This window comes from Acomys minous (genome assembly GCF_964271855.1).
Source record: "Acomys minous genome assembly, chromosome: 7".
Classification (NCBI taxonomy): domain Eukaryota; kingdom Metazoa; phylum Chordata; class Mammalia; order Rodentia; family Muridae; genus Acomys; species Acomys minous.
In genome coordinates this window covers 105,137,140-105,153,630 of record NC_140488.1, presented here as the reverse complement: position 1 = coordinate 105,153,630, position 16,491 = coordinate 105,137,140, and the positions used below count along the sequence as shown (strand labels likewise).

Sequence of the window (16,491 nt, the reverse complement as noted above, 5' to 3'; positions counted from 1 at the left end):
ACTTGCTTTGTAGACCAGGCTGGCCTCGAACTCACAGTGATCCACCTGCCTCTGCCTCCCGAGTGCTGGGATTAAAGGTGTGCACCACCACGCCCGGCTCCTACTATATTCTGAAACACATCCCTTATACCTACATATAACTACCATCCCTTACCAAAGAAACCCCTCTTTACAGGAAATGAAGACCATCACAGGAAACCACAACTGGACACAAAGGAGACATTAACAAATCTTGGGGAGCCCAGGCCCAATGGATAGTTGTACATCACAGCTCCTGCATCTATGGCTCAGGGAACATTACAGAAGAGGGGCAGAAAGGACGTAAGAGCCAGAATACTAGGAAGTATTCTGTTAAACACTCTTCCCTAGACATGTCTAACCTGCCTTTCCCCCCTTTTTAAAAAAATTTAATTTATTCAGATTACAACTCAATTGTTATCCCATCTCTTTTATCCTCCCGTTCCTCCCTCCCTCCCACTTTCACCCTATTCCCCTCCCCTAGGTCTATGACCAAGTGGGACCTCCTCCCCTACTATATGGTCATAGGCTATCAAGTCTCATCTTGGTAGCCTGCTTATTCTTTCTTTGAATAACCTGCCTTTTTATGCTAAGTACAACATTGAAGGTTTATGGTTCTCTAGAATTTTGGCCTACTCTCCAAATTTCATCCTTGCCAGCCCCCACAATCAGTTGAACTACTTGCTTACAATAAGTCAATCTCAACATCTACTCTCCCACCCCCATTTCACATTCTGTGGGTTCTGCTGCTCTGAAGAATGTTTAATAAAAGATTTTAGTACTGAGAGTGGGTTCTACAGTAAAGTCCTTTTCCTTATTCAAGACTATTTCATAAATATACTTTGATCAAATCCTCCCTCCTCCTAGATCCTCCCCTCTCACCCAATTCCATGTTTTTTCTCCCTAAAAAAAAACAGCCCTCAAAATAAAAACATTGCTATACCCCTAGAGCAGTGCCTTGTTGAACCATTATCAGAGAAGCTTCTTGCAATAGATGGTGATTATCAGAGACCTACAACTGGTGGACACGGTGCTCAGAGTGAGAGCCTTCGGCGTACTCAGCTCCAAATGAGATGTCATTAACCCCAATCCTGATAGGCTTTGGTAATCTACTCAGAGAAGAGGCAGAAAGATTCTAAGACTTAGCATAGAATCTTAAAAAAAAAAAAGATTTATTTATTATGTATGCACTATTCTGCCTGCACAGCAGAAGAAGACACCAGGTCTCATTATAGATGGTTGTGAGCCACCATGTGGTTGCTGGGAATTGAACTCAGGACCTCTAGAGGAGCAGCCAGTGCCCTTAACCTCTGAGTCACCTCTCCAGCCCTAGAGTATAATCTTAAGGATGCGTTTCTGGATTGGTTTTGGTATAACTGGGGTTAGTTGTATAATCTGATTACAATTAAAGGTGCGATTTCAAGAAGTAATGAGAACACTCCAAAGAGTCTGGAGGTTATGTGGAATTCAGATACTGAGGCATACAAATTAAATAATTATAGAGACTATATTCTGACAACCACAAATGTGACTATTTTGGTCAAAATGAGTATAATGGATTTGTCAGCCAATCCCAATTTTGCTGTACAAAATGGATAATGATAAGAATGAGCTCAGATTTGAATATCCGGTTCAATTCCAGTATAGATGATCCAAAGCTTCTCTATTTGCCTTGAAAGATACCTTTACTTCCTACAGCCACAGGTCTAAGATCGCTGCAAAGTGAACTTGGAATCTCACCCTGTGAGCAGATAAGTTACAGTGCAAACTAAATGCCCAGCTCCATGACACAGCTGCTTGGAAATCATGGGTCCTGGCTATGAGGAAATGTGATTCTGGAGGGTGGATTGGTCTCATAGAGGAAAGCTTGAAGAAGTGGGGGATACCTTAATTCTCAACTCCTTGCCCATAGAAACCGCTACTACATTCTTATCTAAGAAGAATTCAACTTTTCCTGGGAAAAAAAAACCCAACTGTAATGGCCTCCTCGGAGGCAGCTACAAGAGAGTTCTGATTTGTTTCTATCATTGTGCTTTGCTTCTAGCTCTATACAGATTCAAGAATCAGAAGATTTCTATAGGTGACATACAAAAGCATGACCCATGAGGAATTATTCTGTTCTCTAAAAGAACTATATGATTTTTCTAAAAATATAGACAAAAAATTCAGGGATAATTCTGCGAATAGATATTAAATGTGGAGACTATAGTAGAAGGAACATAACATTCACTTGGGCCAAATCGATTGGTATGGATCCAATAAGCAGAGGATTTGGAGTGAAGGGCTAAGAAAGCATTCTGTTTGTTCAGTTCCTGGCTGAGATATGAATGGAAACAAGCTATGCTAGCTGAAGTTAAAAAAATGTCAGACCTGCATTGATCTGCGACACCAGAAGGAATCTAAAGGCTTAGGGAGATCACCATGTTCCACATTTGTCATCTATAATCTATCTATCAAGACTTGGAGGTCCAGAACACAGTTATGGTGAGAAACAAATTAATAAGAGGAACCCTAGCTCCCTTCCCCAGGTCTCTCATCACTTTCCTCTACCACAGGCCAAAACTTAGAGTGGCAATTGCCACCACTTAACTGGGAAGCCTATCAAAGAGAAAGTGGGTGCTGGAGGAGCAAGAGCAATGTGGAGACATTTTATCATCAAATACAAGGAGGGCACACTTATTTGATTGGACAGAAGAACCAAGGTACCAACTCACAAAACCTATAGTTTTGACTAGTTGATCATATAAATAAATAACCTATAAACGAACTAGATGGGGTTATCTACTACATTCTTATTTGGTCTACATAAACATATTATTTAGGTCACATGATCAAACATCTAGCATGAATCATAAAATGTCATGGCTCTTCAACTGGTATCCAGATTTGTGCCACTTTGTAAATCCAGAACTGCTTGATTGAAAGAGGAGGCTGGGTCAACTTAAGAAAGGATGCTGAGGAGTAGGAGCGGGGTGTGGTGGCTCACGCCTGTAATCTCAGCACTGAGGGAGGCAGAGGCGAGTGGTTCTCTGTGAGTTTGAGGTCAGCCTGGACTACAAAGACTGCCCTGTGTAACAGAAAAACCCCATGTCAAAAAACAAAACAAAGCAATAAAATAAAATAAATAAATAAAGGAAAGAAAGGATGCTGACACAGTTACATTCAGGTTGCTCTCCAGATTTCAGACTTCTTCCAGACATGGCTTCCAGAATCAGTTGTGCTAATTCCTTAAATGAAATACCCTCCTATTTCTTTGTGTCTTTCTCTTTCTACACAAAAACACATCTGATTGGGTCTGTTCTCTGGAAAACTCAAACACACATAAACATATATAGAAACATTTATCATAGCTAAAATTGTTATTTTGTGAAATTTTTATTGTTAGACTTTTTAGTTTAGTACTTAATGAAATAAATGATCTTCTCAATTAAGTGAAAAGTCTCTTAAGATGGGGCTGGAGAGATGGCTCAGAGGTTAAGAGCACTGCCTGCTCTTCCAAAGGTCCTGAGTTCAATTCTCAGCAACCACATGGTGGCTCACAGCCATCTATAAGGAGATCTGGTGCCCTCTTCTGGCCTGCAGGCATGCATGTAGGCAGAATACTGTATACATAATAAATAAACAAATCTTTTTTAAAAAGCCTCTTAAGACTATTAATATATATATATTTGATGATATTTATATGAGCATTTAAAAAGCAGTAAGAGAAATTAAAAGTGATTGAAACATTAAAAAGGAGCTCATTTGATGGAATGTCTAGATTTGTTACAATTTTGACTAAAATTTGTTTTTAAAAAATGTGGTACTGGGGATTGAACTCCAGGTATCAAATAGGCCAGGCAGCACCCTACACTGCTATATCCCCACCTATTGAAGTTATTTTTAAAAATCACAAAATAGCCGGGTGGTTGTGGTGCACACCTAGCACTCAGGAGGCAGAGGCAGGTGGATCGCTGTGAGTTTGAGGCCAGCATGGTCCACAATGCGAGTCCAGGACAGCCAAGGCTACACAGAGAAACCCTGTCTTGAAAAACCAAAATAAATAAATAAATAATAAATAAAATAAAATCACAGAATAAGGAACTGGAGAGAGGGTTCAGTAGTGAAGAACATTTGCTACTTCTACAGAGGGCTCAAGGTCAGTTTTCGGTTCCCAGCACATATGCAATTCCAGCTCCAAGGGATCAGACAGTATCTGTGGGTTATGGAGCATGTTTTCCTTACTAAACCGATTATCAAAAGCTGCTTTAGTATGAGGCTCGCCTTAAGACTCCAAGCCAGAGGCTAGGCGACGGTGGTTTATAACTTTAATCCCAGCACTCGGGAGGCAGAGGCAAGTTGATCTCTATGAGTTCAAGGCCAGCCTGGTCTACAAAGCAAGTTCTAGGACATCTAAGATTACACAGAGAAACAGAAAAACCCTGTTATGGGGAAAAAAAGAAAAGAAAGAAAGAAAGAAAGAAAGAAAGAAAGAAAGAAAGAAAGAAAGAAAGAGAAAAGAAAGCCAAAAAAAGAGAAAAGACTCCAAGCCAAGGAGAAATTAAATTTAAATTCTATACAACCAGTCTAATCTAAAACTACTTTCCTTAGTTCTTCTCTATGACATAGAGAAGGATTTTTAAAATCTTATCCTTAATATCTAATGCTCTTATTTTACACCAAACAAACTGAAGGTAGACTACATCTATGTCTTACTATCTCATAGATAGTTAAGAGTTTGCCTATTAGCTGGGCGTGGTGGCGCACACCTTTACTCCCAGCACTTGGGAGGCAGAGGCAGGCAGATTGCTATGAGTTCGAGGCCAGCCTGGTCTACAAAGCAAGTCCAGGACAGCTAAGGCTAACACAGAGAGACCATGTTTCAAAAAACAAAAACAAAAACAAACAAACAAACAAAAAAGAGTTTGCCTATTTTACTATCTCTTCTGTACTGAGCTCCTTTCTGGGATATTTTGGCCTATTGGTAGTTAACTTTATGTGTTTTTGTTGAAGAGATGAAAGTTGATATTTCCTACTCTACCCTTTTTAGTCATCTCAAAGTTATACTCATGCATACTAATTCACTTACGCCAGAGCAGTTGTGAGGGATCCTGAGTAGTGCTTGACACAGTGTGGTAGGCACTTGAACTGGTGCATATCACTTTCCTAAATTAATCCAGTGACAATAGCAACCTCCCCTCATCTTACTCCTGGTGGGTGTATTAGCTGTGTTTTTAAAATGATAATCGATATTTAGTGAAAGCCCATGCTCAGATTCGTACCAAGTTCTGCAATACAGAAGGCTACAATGACCTATACTTTTATATATATATATATATATATATATATGAAGTCAACAAAGCACACAAACCATTTGGTACAGCACCTTTTCAGTTTCTTACCAAGTCTCGCTGATCCTCCTGTACCAAATCCATTTTGTGTACCAAGCAAAAAATTTTGGCTTCTGGAGAATTCTGCAGAATAGCCTCAAGGCATGACTGATAATAATGCATGTCCTTTTCAAGTTCCCGGCTCTCCACATCAAAGACATAAATCAGAACCTCCACATTTCGAAAGATGTTGTCACGCTGGCTAGTGAAATAATTTTCCATGAAGGTGTCTTGTCTGGTAGGGAAAAAAAAATCTAGATAGTAAACAAATCCTCTCCTGCTTGAAATTTTATTGTTGAATTAAGTAGGATATGACCTTAAACTTTAATTGAAAGAGCAGCAACTAAATGTTAGTTAGAGCTCTACCTCACTCTATCTCCTCTACTTCAGGGTCATAACTTGCAGTCTTATAAAAATCCTTTGCCTTTCTTTTTATATTTGCTTTTGTTGTTATTGTTCTTGAGACAGGGTCTCACTATGTAGCCCTGGCTGGCATAGAATTCACTATGCAGACCAGGCAGACCTCAAACTCACATAGATCCACCCAGCTCTCCATACTCACCATGCCTCTTGTCTTTTAGTGTTAAACACACTTACCTTCTGTTCATTCTTTTGAGTCTGTAGCATATATTAGTCACTCTTTCACATGTTATTTGTCTCCTTTTTCTATCTAATTAACTCCACCTTGTTTCTTAGATTTCAACCCAATCCATATGTCCTCACAGAAACCATCCCTGCCTTGGGCCAGCTCACTCACTATAGCCCCTTTACGAACACATTCCTCTCATTTACAATGCTTACCACAGATGCAGTGCTGTACTTATTTGTATGAGTTTTGATTAATAGTGTTCAATTCTGGGGGGAGGGGAACGTGAGGGTGAGACTGGGAGGAGAAGAGGGTGGGGGCTGAGATCAGGCTGTAAAGTGATTAAACAAACAAACAAATGAAAAGTGTTCAATTTTCTATACAACCAAATAAGGATCATCTGTGATATTATCCTCTGCTGCCTTACAGCTTTTTTTGTTTTTGTTTCGTTCTGTCTCACAGCTTTTAAAAGAAGGGTGAGCATGGTGGCGCACGCCTTTAATCCCAGCACTCAGGAGGCAGAGGCAGGCGGATTGCTGTGAGTTCAAGGCCGGCCTGGTCTGCAAAGTGAGTCTAGAATAGCCAAGGCTACACAGAGAAACCCTGTCTCCAAAAACCAAAAAAATAAAAAAAAGAAGATGATGAAGATGACAACTACCTAGAAGTAATTACTAAAATGGCTAAGAATAATCTGGCAAAAGAAATATTAGCTAAGAACTCAATATTGGTGTCAGTCAATCTGAGGAAGAGATCTAATTTATGCCACTGAAAAATAGGCATGATCTATCCCTTAGTATACATACTTAGATGAAGCTTATATTGGAGCTACTTAAATATGTCTTCTGCAGAGGAAATTTTCACAGTTGTACAAAATGCACATCTATCTATCTTTCTTTCTTTCTTTCTTTTTTGGTTTTTTGAGACAGGGTTTCTCTGTGTAGCCTTGGCTGTCCTGGACTCGCATTGTAGACCAGGCTGGCCTCAAACTCACAGGGATCCATCTGCCTCTGTCTCCTGAGTGCTGGGATTAAAGGCGTGTGCCGCCACCGCCCGGTGCACATCTTTATTAATCAATGGACAATTGTGAAATATTTTTAGCTACTGCATCCATGCTGATGATAGCTTCTCTAGGTGTATTTACCGTGCTGATTATACTAGCTGACATCATTACTGCCATCAGCTGCATAAATGAATAGGCACATAGTACTTACCCACCACAATCCCACAGGTTCAAAACCAGGTTTCCCAGAAATCGAACATGAGAATGTTCTACATCAACTGGAAGATAAATGTCACAAATCTAGTATTTGTAGTAAACATAAAATTTAAGGCAAACAAACCACAAGCCCATGGTGTTTAGAAGGACCAAAGTGGAGTGAAATGCTCAAAGCCATAACAAGAAGGTGATTTTCCGTTTAGTCATGTGGTTTAGTGGCAAGGTAGGCACCTACACTACCCTAAGCTAAGGAATTGGCTCTTGTGTGAGTCATTTTTAAATTTCAGTAGTTTAGTACCCCAAGCAGAAACAATCTCCAACTACAATATTAATGTTAAAATTTAGCACGCAAGACAGTGACATACACCATTTAACAGAGATTTCCAAGCCCACTTTCTTTCACTAGCTGCCCCACAAAAATTAAAGACAGAAAACAAACATAGAACAAACAGAAAACACAACAAAACTAACTACTATACTGACATCCTCTTCAGTTAATGAGTCCACTGGGTTTTTTTTTTTTTACTTTTTAACTCTCCTGACCATATTCAATTCACTTTGAATTGAGTCCTTTGTAGCATCTCTTAATTCTATTCCTTATTTTATAATCCATCACTCAACATGAAGGAAGGCCCTTAGCCTCATAGCTACACTACAAGAAAGCTTTACTTATTACATCATCCATTAGGCTACTGCAAGGTTCATCTTCTTTACACTACTTTGAACATATCACTCCCCATTCAAAACACTCCCAATGGCTCCTCCATGTTTAATGGGGGTACACTCAAGGTCCTTCTCATTTTTACTTTCAAGCTACCTTTATAATCCCCAGTAATTCACATTAACAAATCCTTTTACTTCAACCCGTTATGTTTTTATTCATAATCCTCCCAGCCCTGCTACCTCCCCATCCCCCACCATATTTTACATTCAGGGGTCGCAAACTTGCAAAAATCAGGCCATGTGAGCAAATCTATACCATTAAGCTGGCTAAATATGAGGGTAAATATCTACCATGGGCTCACAGAGGTATGAGTTATTCAACTATTGTTCATTTTCCATGCAAAATTATTGGCTTGGGTTTAAATAGTAGCTTAAGCTTTCCATTTAAATGAAAATTTTTACTTGCGATTACTACTTCCAATTTTTTTAAAAACAAGGCACAGGCCAAAGAAAACACATCTACAGGCCTTATCCAGCACACAGGCTGGATGTTTGCGACCTCTGCTTTATTGTTCCCTCCCACTATCCATTGCCTTTTCCATCCTTTGCTACAAAGCCCTTTCCTCCTTTCAAAGTTAATCCTAAAACCCAGACTAATTCACCCCTCCTCCAAAGGCCCTCCTTGCCTGAAAAAAAAATCCCACTTCCCATGATCTCTCCCTCTGAACTCATTCAAACATTTATTAAGCAACTACTCTCTGCCAGGCACTAAGAGACCTCAAGAAGGACTAATGAAAGAGTCTGTCATGAATACTTCCCAAAGTCTAGCAATTTTATTCTATATAATTGATGGGATAGTTAACTCAGTCACATGGTGATCATTCTTGAGGCTATCTCCAAGCTGTTAACCTGAACAAACTGCTATCTACGTTTTTTACAATTTTATCTTCTCCTTCTGTATAGACACAAACCATCATGATAAAGTAAATCATATAGACTTTCAAGTCAAACAGACTTCAGTTTCTATAACAGCTCTACCGCTGTGTGACTTTGGGCAAGTTGTGAAAGCTTTTAGAATTAGCATTCCCTTCTGTGAAAATAAATAGGAAAGAGTGCCGTATTGACCTCACAGGAGTGCTGTGAGGATTCAAATAGCTATGTACATAAAGTGCCTGGCACATAGCAGATGCTCAAACGACTTCCTTTTCCCCCTTACTTCCCCCTCCTTGGAAAAGGAATCATATCTTACATGTCTTTGTATTTCCAACAGAGTCTACGAGAGAGTAGGTGCTCAAACTGCTATTAATTTGAAGACTATGTATACGGTCTAGTACTAAAAAAAAAACGGAAAGAAGTGCTACTGAGAAAGGGAAAGACAATAACAAAAGAAGTGACAGGATTCAGTGACATTTTAGATATGGGGTATATGGGATAGAAATCTGGTTTCTACTCCCATATCCCAGAAACAGTTCTCATCAAGTGACCAATGGTCCCATTGTCAAATCCAGTAGACTTTTTAGTCTTTGTCTTACTTTCTGCAGCATGACACTGTTGACTACTCTCTTGTCCTCAAAAATAATTCTCTTCTCTTGGTCTCTGGCAGCACATCTGCAAAACTCTCTGGAAGATCCTCCCTCATGGGCTCCTATTCTTCTTTCTGTCCCATAAATGTCAGGGTTCTTGGGGACTCCAATAGTGGCTACCTTCTCAAGGTAAAATAAGTGTCATAATATTACATTTATAATTTAGATACTAACTAGGCAACATTAGTACAGATTTCTCTATTTTCTGACTCATATACTGTATGTCTGTACTGTAAGTATCCCAAAGTCAAAATAGCCAATTAACTCATCTCTCCTTTCATCCCAACCAATCTGATCCTCTTCCGGTTTTCTCCTTCTTGGTGAATTTAACCAGCTGACTAATTTAAAATCTCTCATCCTTTCAGTCTTCTTTTTCCCTCACAACTCTCCAAGTTTCCCAGAAAGTTTGATTGACTCTGCCATTTAAGCATGCCCCCAACCCACTAGCTTCGCACCATAACTACCACTACCCTGGTACAAATAAAACTCTGGCCAGTGCCTAAAGTTTTGAAAAACTATAGAAATTTACTTCCCACAGTTGCAAACTCTTGAGAATTCTGAGGTCCAGCCACCAGTGAAAACCAGGCTTATAGGTGGCACCTGTTTCTATCCTTGTATCACTCCAATCTGTCATCCATATTACAGATATAGTGATACCTCCAAATTACAACATTCTTTTCAATGACCATGACTGTGCATGCATAACTGTATACACTGAGAAGGCCAGAATGGTAGCCTCAGATAGTGGTTGTCTCTAGAAAGTTGGCTTGACAACAAAGAACAAAATGGACATCTTATACTTAGATAATGTTCAAAGCTTTCACAAATATTATTTTGAATTAAAAAGAATAACTCTGACCATGCTACTTTTTTGTTTAAAACTCTCTCATGGGTTGACTACCTTTCTTGATATATATAAGATATTTTATATATACACCTCATTTCCTGATTCCCTGTTAAATTTATGTTCCCTGTATGTCCCTCTCGTTCTCCTATTTACCTTCCTGCTCTGTTATCATGAGATCAACTGAAAAGAATAAAAAACAGAGCTTTGGGAAGTCATAGACACTTATGGGGCAGAAAGAAGAAAACATTATAATTAAGATTACCTTTTCTTTTTAAAGCAGGGAGGGGTAGTTAAAGACAATGGAAGAAAATCAGGGTAATAAAGCATTAAATAAAAAGCCAAGAGAACAGAATTGTGAGAAGATAGGAAACTTGGAGCCGTCAACAGTGTTTTGAGACTAAAATACTTCATTATTATTTTAGTGACAAATTTACCATTCCAACAAACACATTTTAACATCTAGCTAATAAATTACTGTCATCATTTTTCTTTACTTCAAATTTCAAAATGCAGACGTTAAATTTAACAAAATAAAACTTTGGCTTTTTCTAGGAATGATAAACCAGGAAAACACACAAACGACATTTTAAAAGTAGTATGCTTTTTACTACCTTTAAAGAAAATCAGTAACCGCATCAAAAAAGGATAACGAATAAAACACAATGTACTACATGTATTCTGAACTACATTTAGCAACAAACACAGAACTTTCTTCATTAGTGACAAACTTGTTAATGATGATATGCTAAAACATTAAAACCAATATTTTTCATTATATTTTTTATTATCTTTAAGAACATTCGGGAAATACTAACCAAGTACCAATCAACTTTACTACATGAGATATTCTTAGGGGCAGGAACCCCATCCCACTGACAGCATCTGGCAATGCAATACTTCCAGATACATACTTGTTGAATGAATGGCCTATTTAAATGGCTAGGATTATATAATTTGTACCATGCTGCTCATAATGATGCTGCTGGATTAGGCCAAAATTATTTTCAGCTGTGTCAGTAATTCTGAAATTCTTGGATTCAGGGTAATAAACTAATTCTGCTGATCGATTAGAAACAGAGATACCAGTGGTACTGAGAAAAGCTGTTTCAATCAAGTGTATAGAGTTTAAAGTATGAAGAAAAGGTCTTCCAGGAATTGATGAATAATGTAATATAGACAATGTAATATGGACAATATCATGTAATATTGACAAATTATTATTTGCCATAATAAACAGAAGAGTTATACATTCACCATCTATTAGAATAAAGATAATATGAAAACTAGAATAAATGAGAGTGGGTATAAGTTACAGTTGTTCAATAAGCATCTCTATTGTGCTGAAAACATACAGATATTAGGCCTATATATTTAATCTGGAAGAGAAAAAAATTAAATATATCAAATCAGGACATAAGACAGAAAAACATTTGGACAAGTGCACTTTCTAGAGGCTAGGTGTCAACTCTACAAGTGTGACAAGCCATAGGAAACTATCTTGATCAACATTTTTTGACAATGAGTTCAAAATATAATTAAACCATGTCTGTATTCAAGTCTTATAAGAAAAAATATACCCCTACCCAGATCTAGCCAATGGACAGGACATTCTCCACTGGAGAATGGAGAGTGGAGAGTGCGGACTGACTTTCACACGAACTCTGGTGCCCCATATTTGACCATGTCTCCTGAATGGGGAGACCTGGTGGCACTCAGAGGAAGGATAGCAGGCTACCAAGAAGAGACTTGATACCCTATGAGCATATACAGGGGGAGGAGGTCCCCCTCAGTCACAGTCATAGGGGAGGGGAGTAGGAGGAAAGTGGGAGGGAGGGAGGAATGGGAGGATAGAAGGGATGGGATAACAAAGAAAAGGGAAAAAAGAAAAATAATTAGACAAGTTCGAAGAAATCTTTAAAAAATTTATGTCAAATGAGGAACCAGAGATGTTTAAAAGGTAAGGATAACAAAATTTGGGAGGTAGAGAATGAGTAAGACAAACTGAGATATTAAGTATTCTCAAATATTTGTAGAGACCAGAAGAGAACCATAATAAAAAGAAAGAAATATAGACTTGGTCCTTTTATCTAGGAAGTAGCTTTCTTTTATTTTTTTTTCCCTCTGTGTAGCACTGACTGTCCTGGACTCACTTTGTAGACCAGCCTGGCCTTGATCTCACAAAAACCCGCTTGCCTCTGCCTCCCGAGTGCTGGGATTAAAAGCGGGCACCCCCAAGGAAGTAGCTTTCTAATCACCAAAACTTCCTGAGTTATCGAACTCTACACTATACTCCAAGCCCCACACAGAGATAAGGCTCTTTCTCCTTTGTATCCCAGAGTCTAGAACATAATGTCATCAAAACCAGATAGGGGCACCTTATAAAACAGCGCTAACATGTTGCTAAAAGTACAAAAGATGCTGGAAGGCCAGAGTGGAATCTGAAGGCCAGGCAGAACAATGCCCTCCTCACCCAGAAGCCAAGAACAAAGGCAGAATTCAGATGCTTCAAAGTAGGGCACTCCCAGGATCCCTGATTCATTGTTTTAGTAGCCATGATAGCCAAGAAAGTCTATACGAACATTCTAGCCATAAAGTTCAGTAGGATATTTCCCAACTCAGAGTAGGTGCTCCAAGGGGAAGATATATGTATATAAAGAAAGAAAAACAGCAGACTGCAGAGCACGTATCCCTCTCCCCTTACTATTTCCACGTTTGACTTTTAATAGAGACAATGACTAACTCCTGCATTAAAAACATCTTAGGTTTTATCGCACACTAGTTAATACCTATGATTTCCCCTCTGTATAAAAAGTTATAAACAAGCATTCTCACAAGATAGCAGGCAAAGGGTCCCTATGCTTATCTAAGAAACAGCAGGCTATATAAGAAGTTAGCTAGGAACATTCCACTTTGCAGGCAACCTGGAAAGGAAAGCAGCCCCCCAGGATAGTGAGCAATCATAACCAGAATTAGGCCAGACATTCTGAGAAATGCAAAATGGGAAAGCATGCTCCAAAGCAAATTCATCAACCTGTGCATTCTCAAGCCACTGCAATCAAGTGTGTTATGCAGATTAATAGCCAAGGTCACCTCACTTTACAATAAGATGAAGCATCTTACTTGTTGCACCAAGTCGACGAGTGTCTCTGGCAATATAATTTGCAAAGATAATAGACCTCATGCTGGTCTTACCAGATCCACTTTTACCCATCAACAGCACCTAAGGACAAAGTAAGGACAAAAGTTAGCAAATCTAGTGTAAAGAGAGCCATTTTTCCTCTGGAACTGGCATTTTATAGAACTGTAAGGACCAGTGACTAGGATGGCTACTTGTATCCAACAGTGATCGCATTCCAAAAGCCACTTACCTGCTGTGAGGTACAACAGCATTTTAGCAATACAACTGTGGTGAGTTTGTTATTAGACTTAATGTTTATTTAGAACTACGGTAGAAAAGTATCACCTTAGTGGAAACCTAACCCTATTCTCTTATAATCAACAAGCACATTCTAGTATACCTACTTTTCTGTTCAAGGTCAGTTTTTTTTTTCCACTCCAGCCCATGATTTCATCTCTTCCACATAGGTCTACAATTTCCTTTCTGTCTCTTCTTCTTCTTCTTCTTCTTTTTTTTTTCTCTCTCTCTCTCTGTCTCTCTCTCTCTGTCTCTGTCTCTCTCTCTCAGTTTTTCAAGACAGGGTTTCTCTGTGTAGCCTTGGCTGTCCTGGACTTGATTTGTAGACTAGGCTGGCCTCAAACTCACAGAAATCCGCCTGCCTCTGCTTCCAGGGTGCTGGGATTACAGGTATGTGTTACTAGGCCCAACTTCTGCCTCTTCTTTTTAAGTTTCTTATGCCCTAACAAAACTGGGCACTTAAATTACACCTAAGAACAAGCTTATTGCTGGTTGGTGGTGGTGCACACCTTTAATCCCAGCACTTGGGAGGCAGAGACAGGTGGATCTCTGTGAGTTTGAGGCCAGCCTGGTCTACAATGTGAGTTCAGGACAGCCAGGGCTCTGTTACACAGAGAAACCCTGTCTTGGAAAAAAAAAAAAAACTACCACCAAAAATAAATAAATAAATAAATAATAAAACAAAAAACAAAGAAAAGAAAAAGAAGCTTATCTACATGTGGTTTTACCTCTTAATTCTCCTAGCCTCCAACTTTTAGCATTCAGTCAATTTAAGAGAATGCCTTATAGTGTCTCTGCTTTCAGCCACCTAGGGAGTCCTGACTCTGTCTGTATCCACACTGTATTCTCTACCATCATTTTTTCTTCTTTCTACTAAGTCTAACTTATCCTCCAGGACTTGGTTTCACCAATCATCTCGAGAATTTTCTCCGGAGCTGGGGATGGAGCTTAGCACTAGGGTACTTACCTAATCCAAGTGAAACCCTGCGTTCAATCCCCAGTGTCCTCCCCACAAAGTTTCTCTGACCCAAATACCAAATGAGGCCAGCATTTCTCAACCTGTGGGTAGCAACCTCTTTGGGGAGTGATGTCAAACAACCTTTTCACAAGGGTCACCTATTACAATTTACAGCAGCAGCAAAATTACAGTTATGAAGTAAGAACAAAACTAATTTTATGGTGGTGGTGGTGGTGGTGGCGAGCTCACCACAACATGAGGAATCCTATTAAAGGAAGCATTAGGAAGATCTAGAACCACTGCCTTAGGCTGATAGGTATCTCGCCTGCCCCCCAGTGGCACTACTTTGTCATTGCAGACCATAAATCTCTGCAGTCTCTCCTTTTGCTAACTGTTCCACAAGACTCTAAACTCTTGAAGGACACAGGAAGCATCTTTGTATCCTTTGTATCTCCAGGGCCTGATATATATAAAAAAAAAGCTTGAAATACACTCAGCAAATAATGAACAAGCTATTAAAATAAAGACACAATAATACCTATCTGGTTGAAAGCAAGACCTTACAGCCATCTTTTTTGTATTAGCATTTAACACAAGAAAAACACCTGTGAACAATGTCACATATTCTTACACTAGGACACAGAGTAAAATGACTTTCAAAGAGTCCTTTCAAACACCAAGCTTATGAAATACGGTTCAGTTAACTTTCCTTTCCAAATGAAAGGGCTACTTATTTTACCTTCCAGCCTAAGATATTTTATTGAAATGTGTGATTATAAATATGAGGATATTAATGAAAACATATTGGAAATGGGCTTATTCAATCCAACAATTTAGATATACAGCTTTACCTAAAAAAATGTAATTTGTTAGCTAGTCTAAAATTAATATGGAGGTTTTCCCTGTCCTTTGCACAAAAAATTAAGTAAATGATGAATGAAATTAACTAAAAATTAATTAAACAACAACTGTATATATTTCAGATGGAGGCTGGGTGTGGTGGCACACGCCTTTAATCCCAGCACTCGGGAGGCAGAGGGTGGAGGATCTCTGTGAGTTTGAGGCCAGACTGATGTACAAAGCTAGTCCAGGACAGGCAAGGCTACCCAGAGAAACCCTGTCTTGAGAAACAAAAACAAAAACAAACACAAAAACATTTCTGGGGGTAAAAACTGATCCTTTAATGCATGGATATTGTAGAATGATTAAATCAAATGAATTTTTGCCCTTTCTTTTCACAGTTCTTTAAGGTTTTCACTGAATCTAATTTTTGTTCCTAATTATGTAGAGATTTCCATCATTTTTAGGCATCCTTGTTGATAGCAACATCAGACATTCATCAAAAACATCCTCCTAGCCAACTTGAGGCCCAGAATTAAATTGTAGATGAAGTCAGGCTAGAAATATTAGACCTTTCCATGAAAAGGCGAGGGTAATTATATTTGTGCTCTCCAGGGAGCATACTCATGCAAACTTCCCAATAGCCCTCTGAGGGTTATTACCAGCCCTTTACAAACGACACTAAATCCCCAAAAGGTCAAGAAATGTGCTTCAGAGCGACATTCTTAGGGATACTGTCTAAGTCCCAACATAAAAGTGCAAAGCAAAGAACATCCAGTTCCAGCTAGGAAAAAAAATGTGTGTAACATTTGACTTGGGTTAAGGAATAAATGTGCACATGGGGCTCTGCAATATTTGTATATGGCTTGTCTCAGTGAGATTAACTTTAGACAAAGTAAGTCTGACATTAAATAAAGGGATGAGAATCTAAAAGACCACATAGGTTATCGCCGTAGTCCAGAAAAAGACAGATTTCCTGAACTGCAGCCTCTTACC

At 38.9% G+C, this 16,491-nt stretch overlaps 1 protein-coding gene across 3 annotated transcripts in view; it reads right to left on the bottom strand.

Annotated features, from left to right (window-relative positions):
• The window catches only part of RRAGB (Ras related GTP binding B), a 53,163-nt gene that overhangs the window by 35,022 nt on the left and 1,650 nt on the right, over nucleotides 1–16,491 (bottom strand). For 2 of the 3 annotated variants that reach the window (XM_084791093.1, XM_084791091.1), the window contains exons 3-6: nucleotides 13,403–13,502; nucleotides 9,102–9,185; nucleotides 7,185–7,251; nucleotides 5,400–5,622 (exon numbers count right to left, since the gene is read on the bottom strand). In XM_084791093.1, coding sequence (XP_084647219.1) covers nucleotides 5,400–5,622; nucleotides 7,185–7,251; nucleotides 9,102–9,185; nucleotides 13,403–13,502 — 474 coding nt within the window. The remainder of the gene's footprint in view (nucleotides 1–5,399; nucleotides 5,623–7,184; nucleotides 7,252–9,101; nucleotides 9,186–13,402; nucleotides 13,503–16,491) is intronic. The other variant, XM_084791092.1, reaches the window with a different exon arrangement.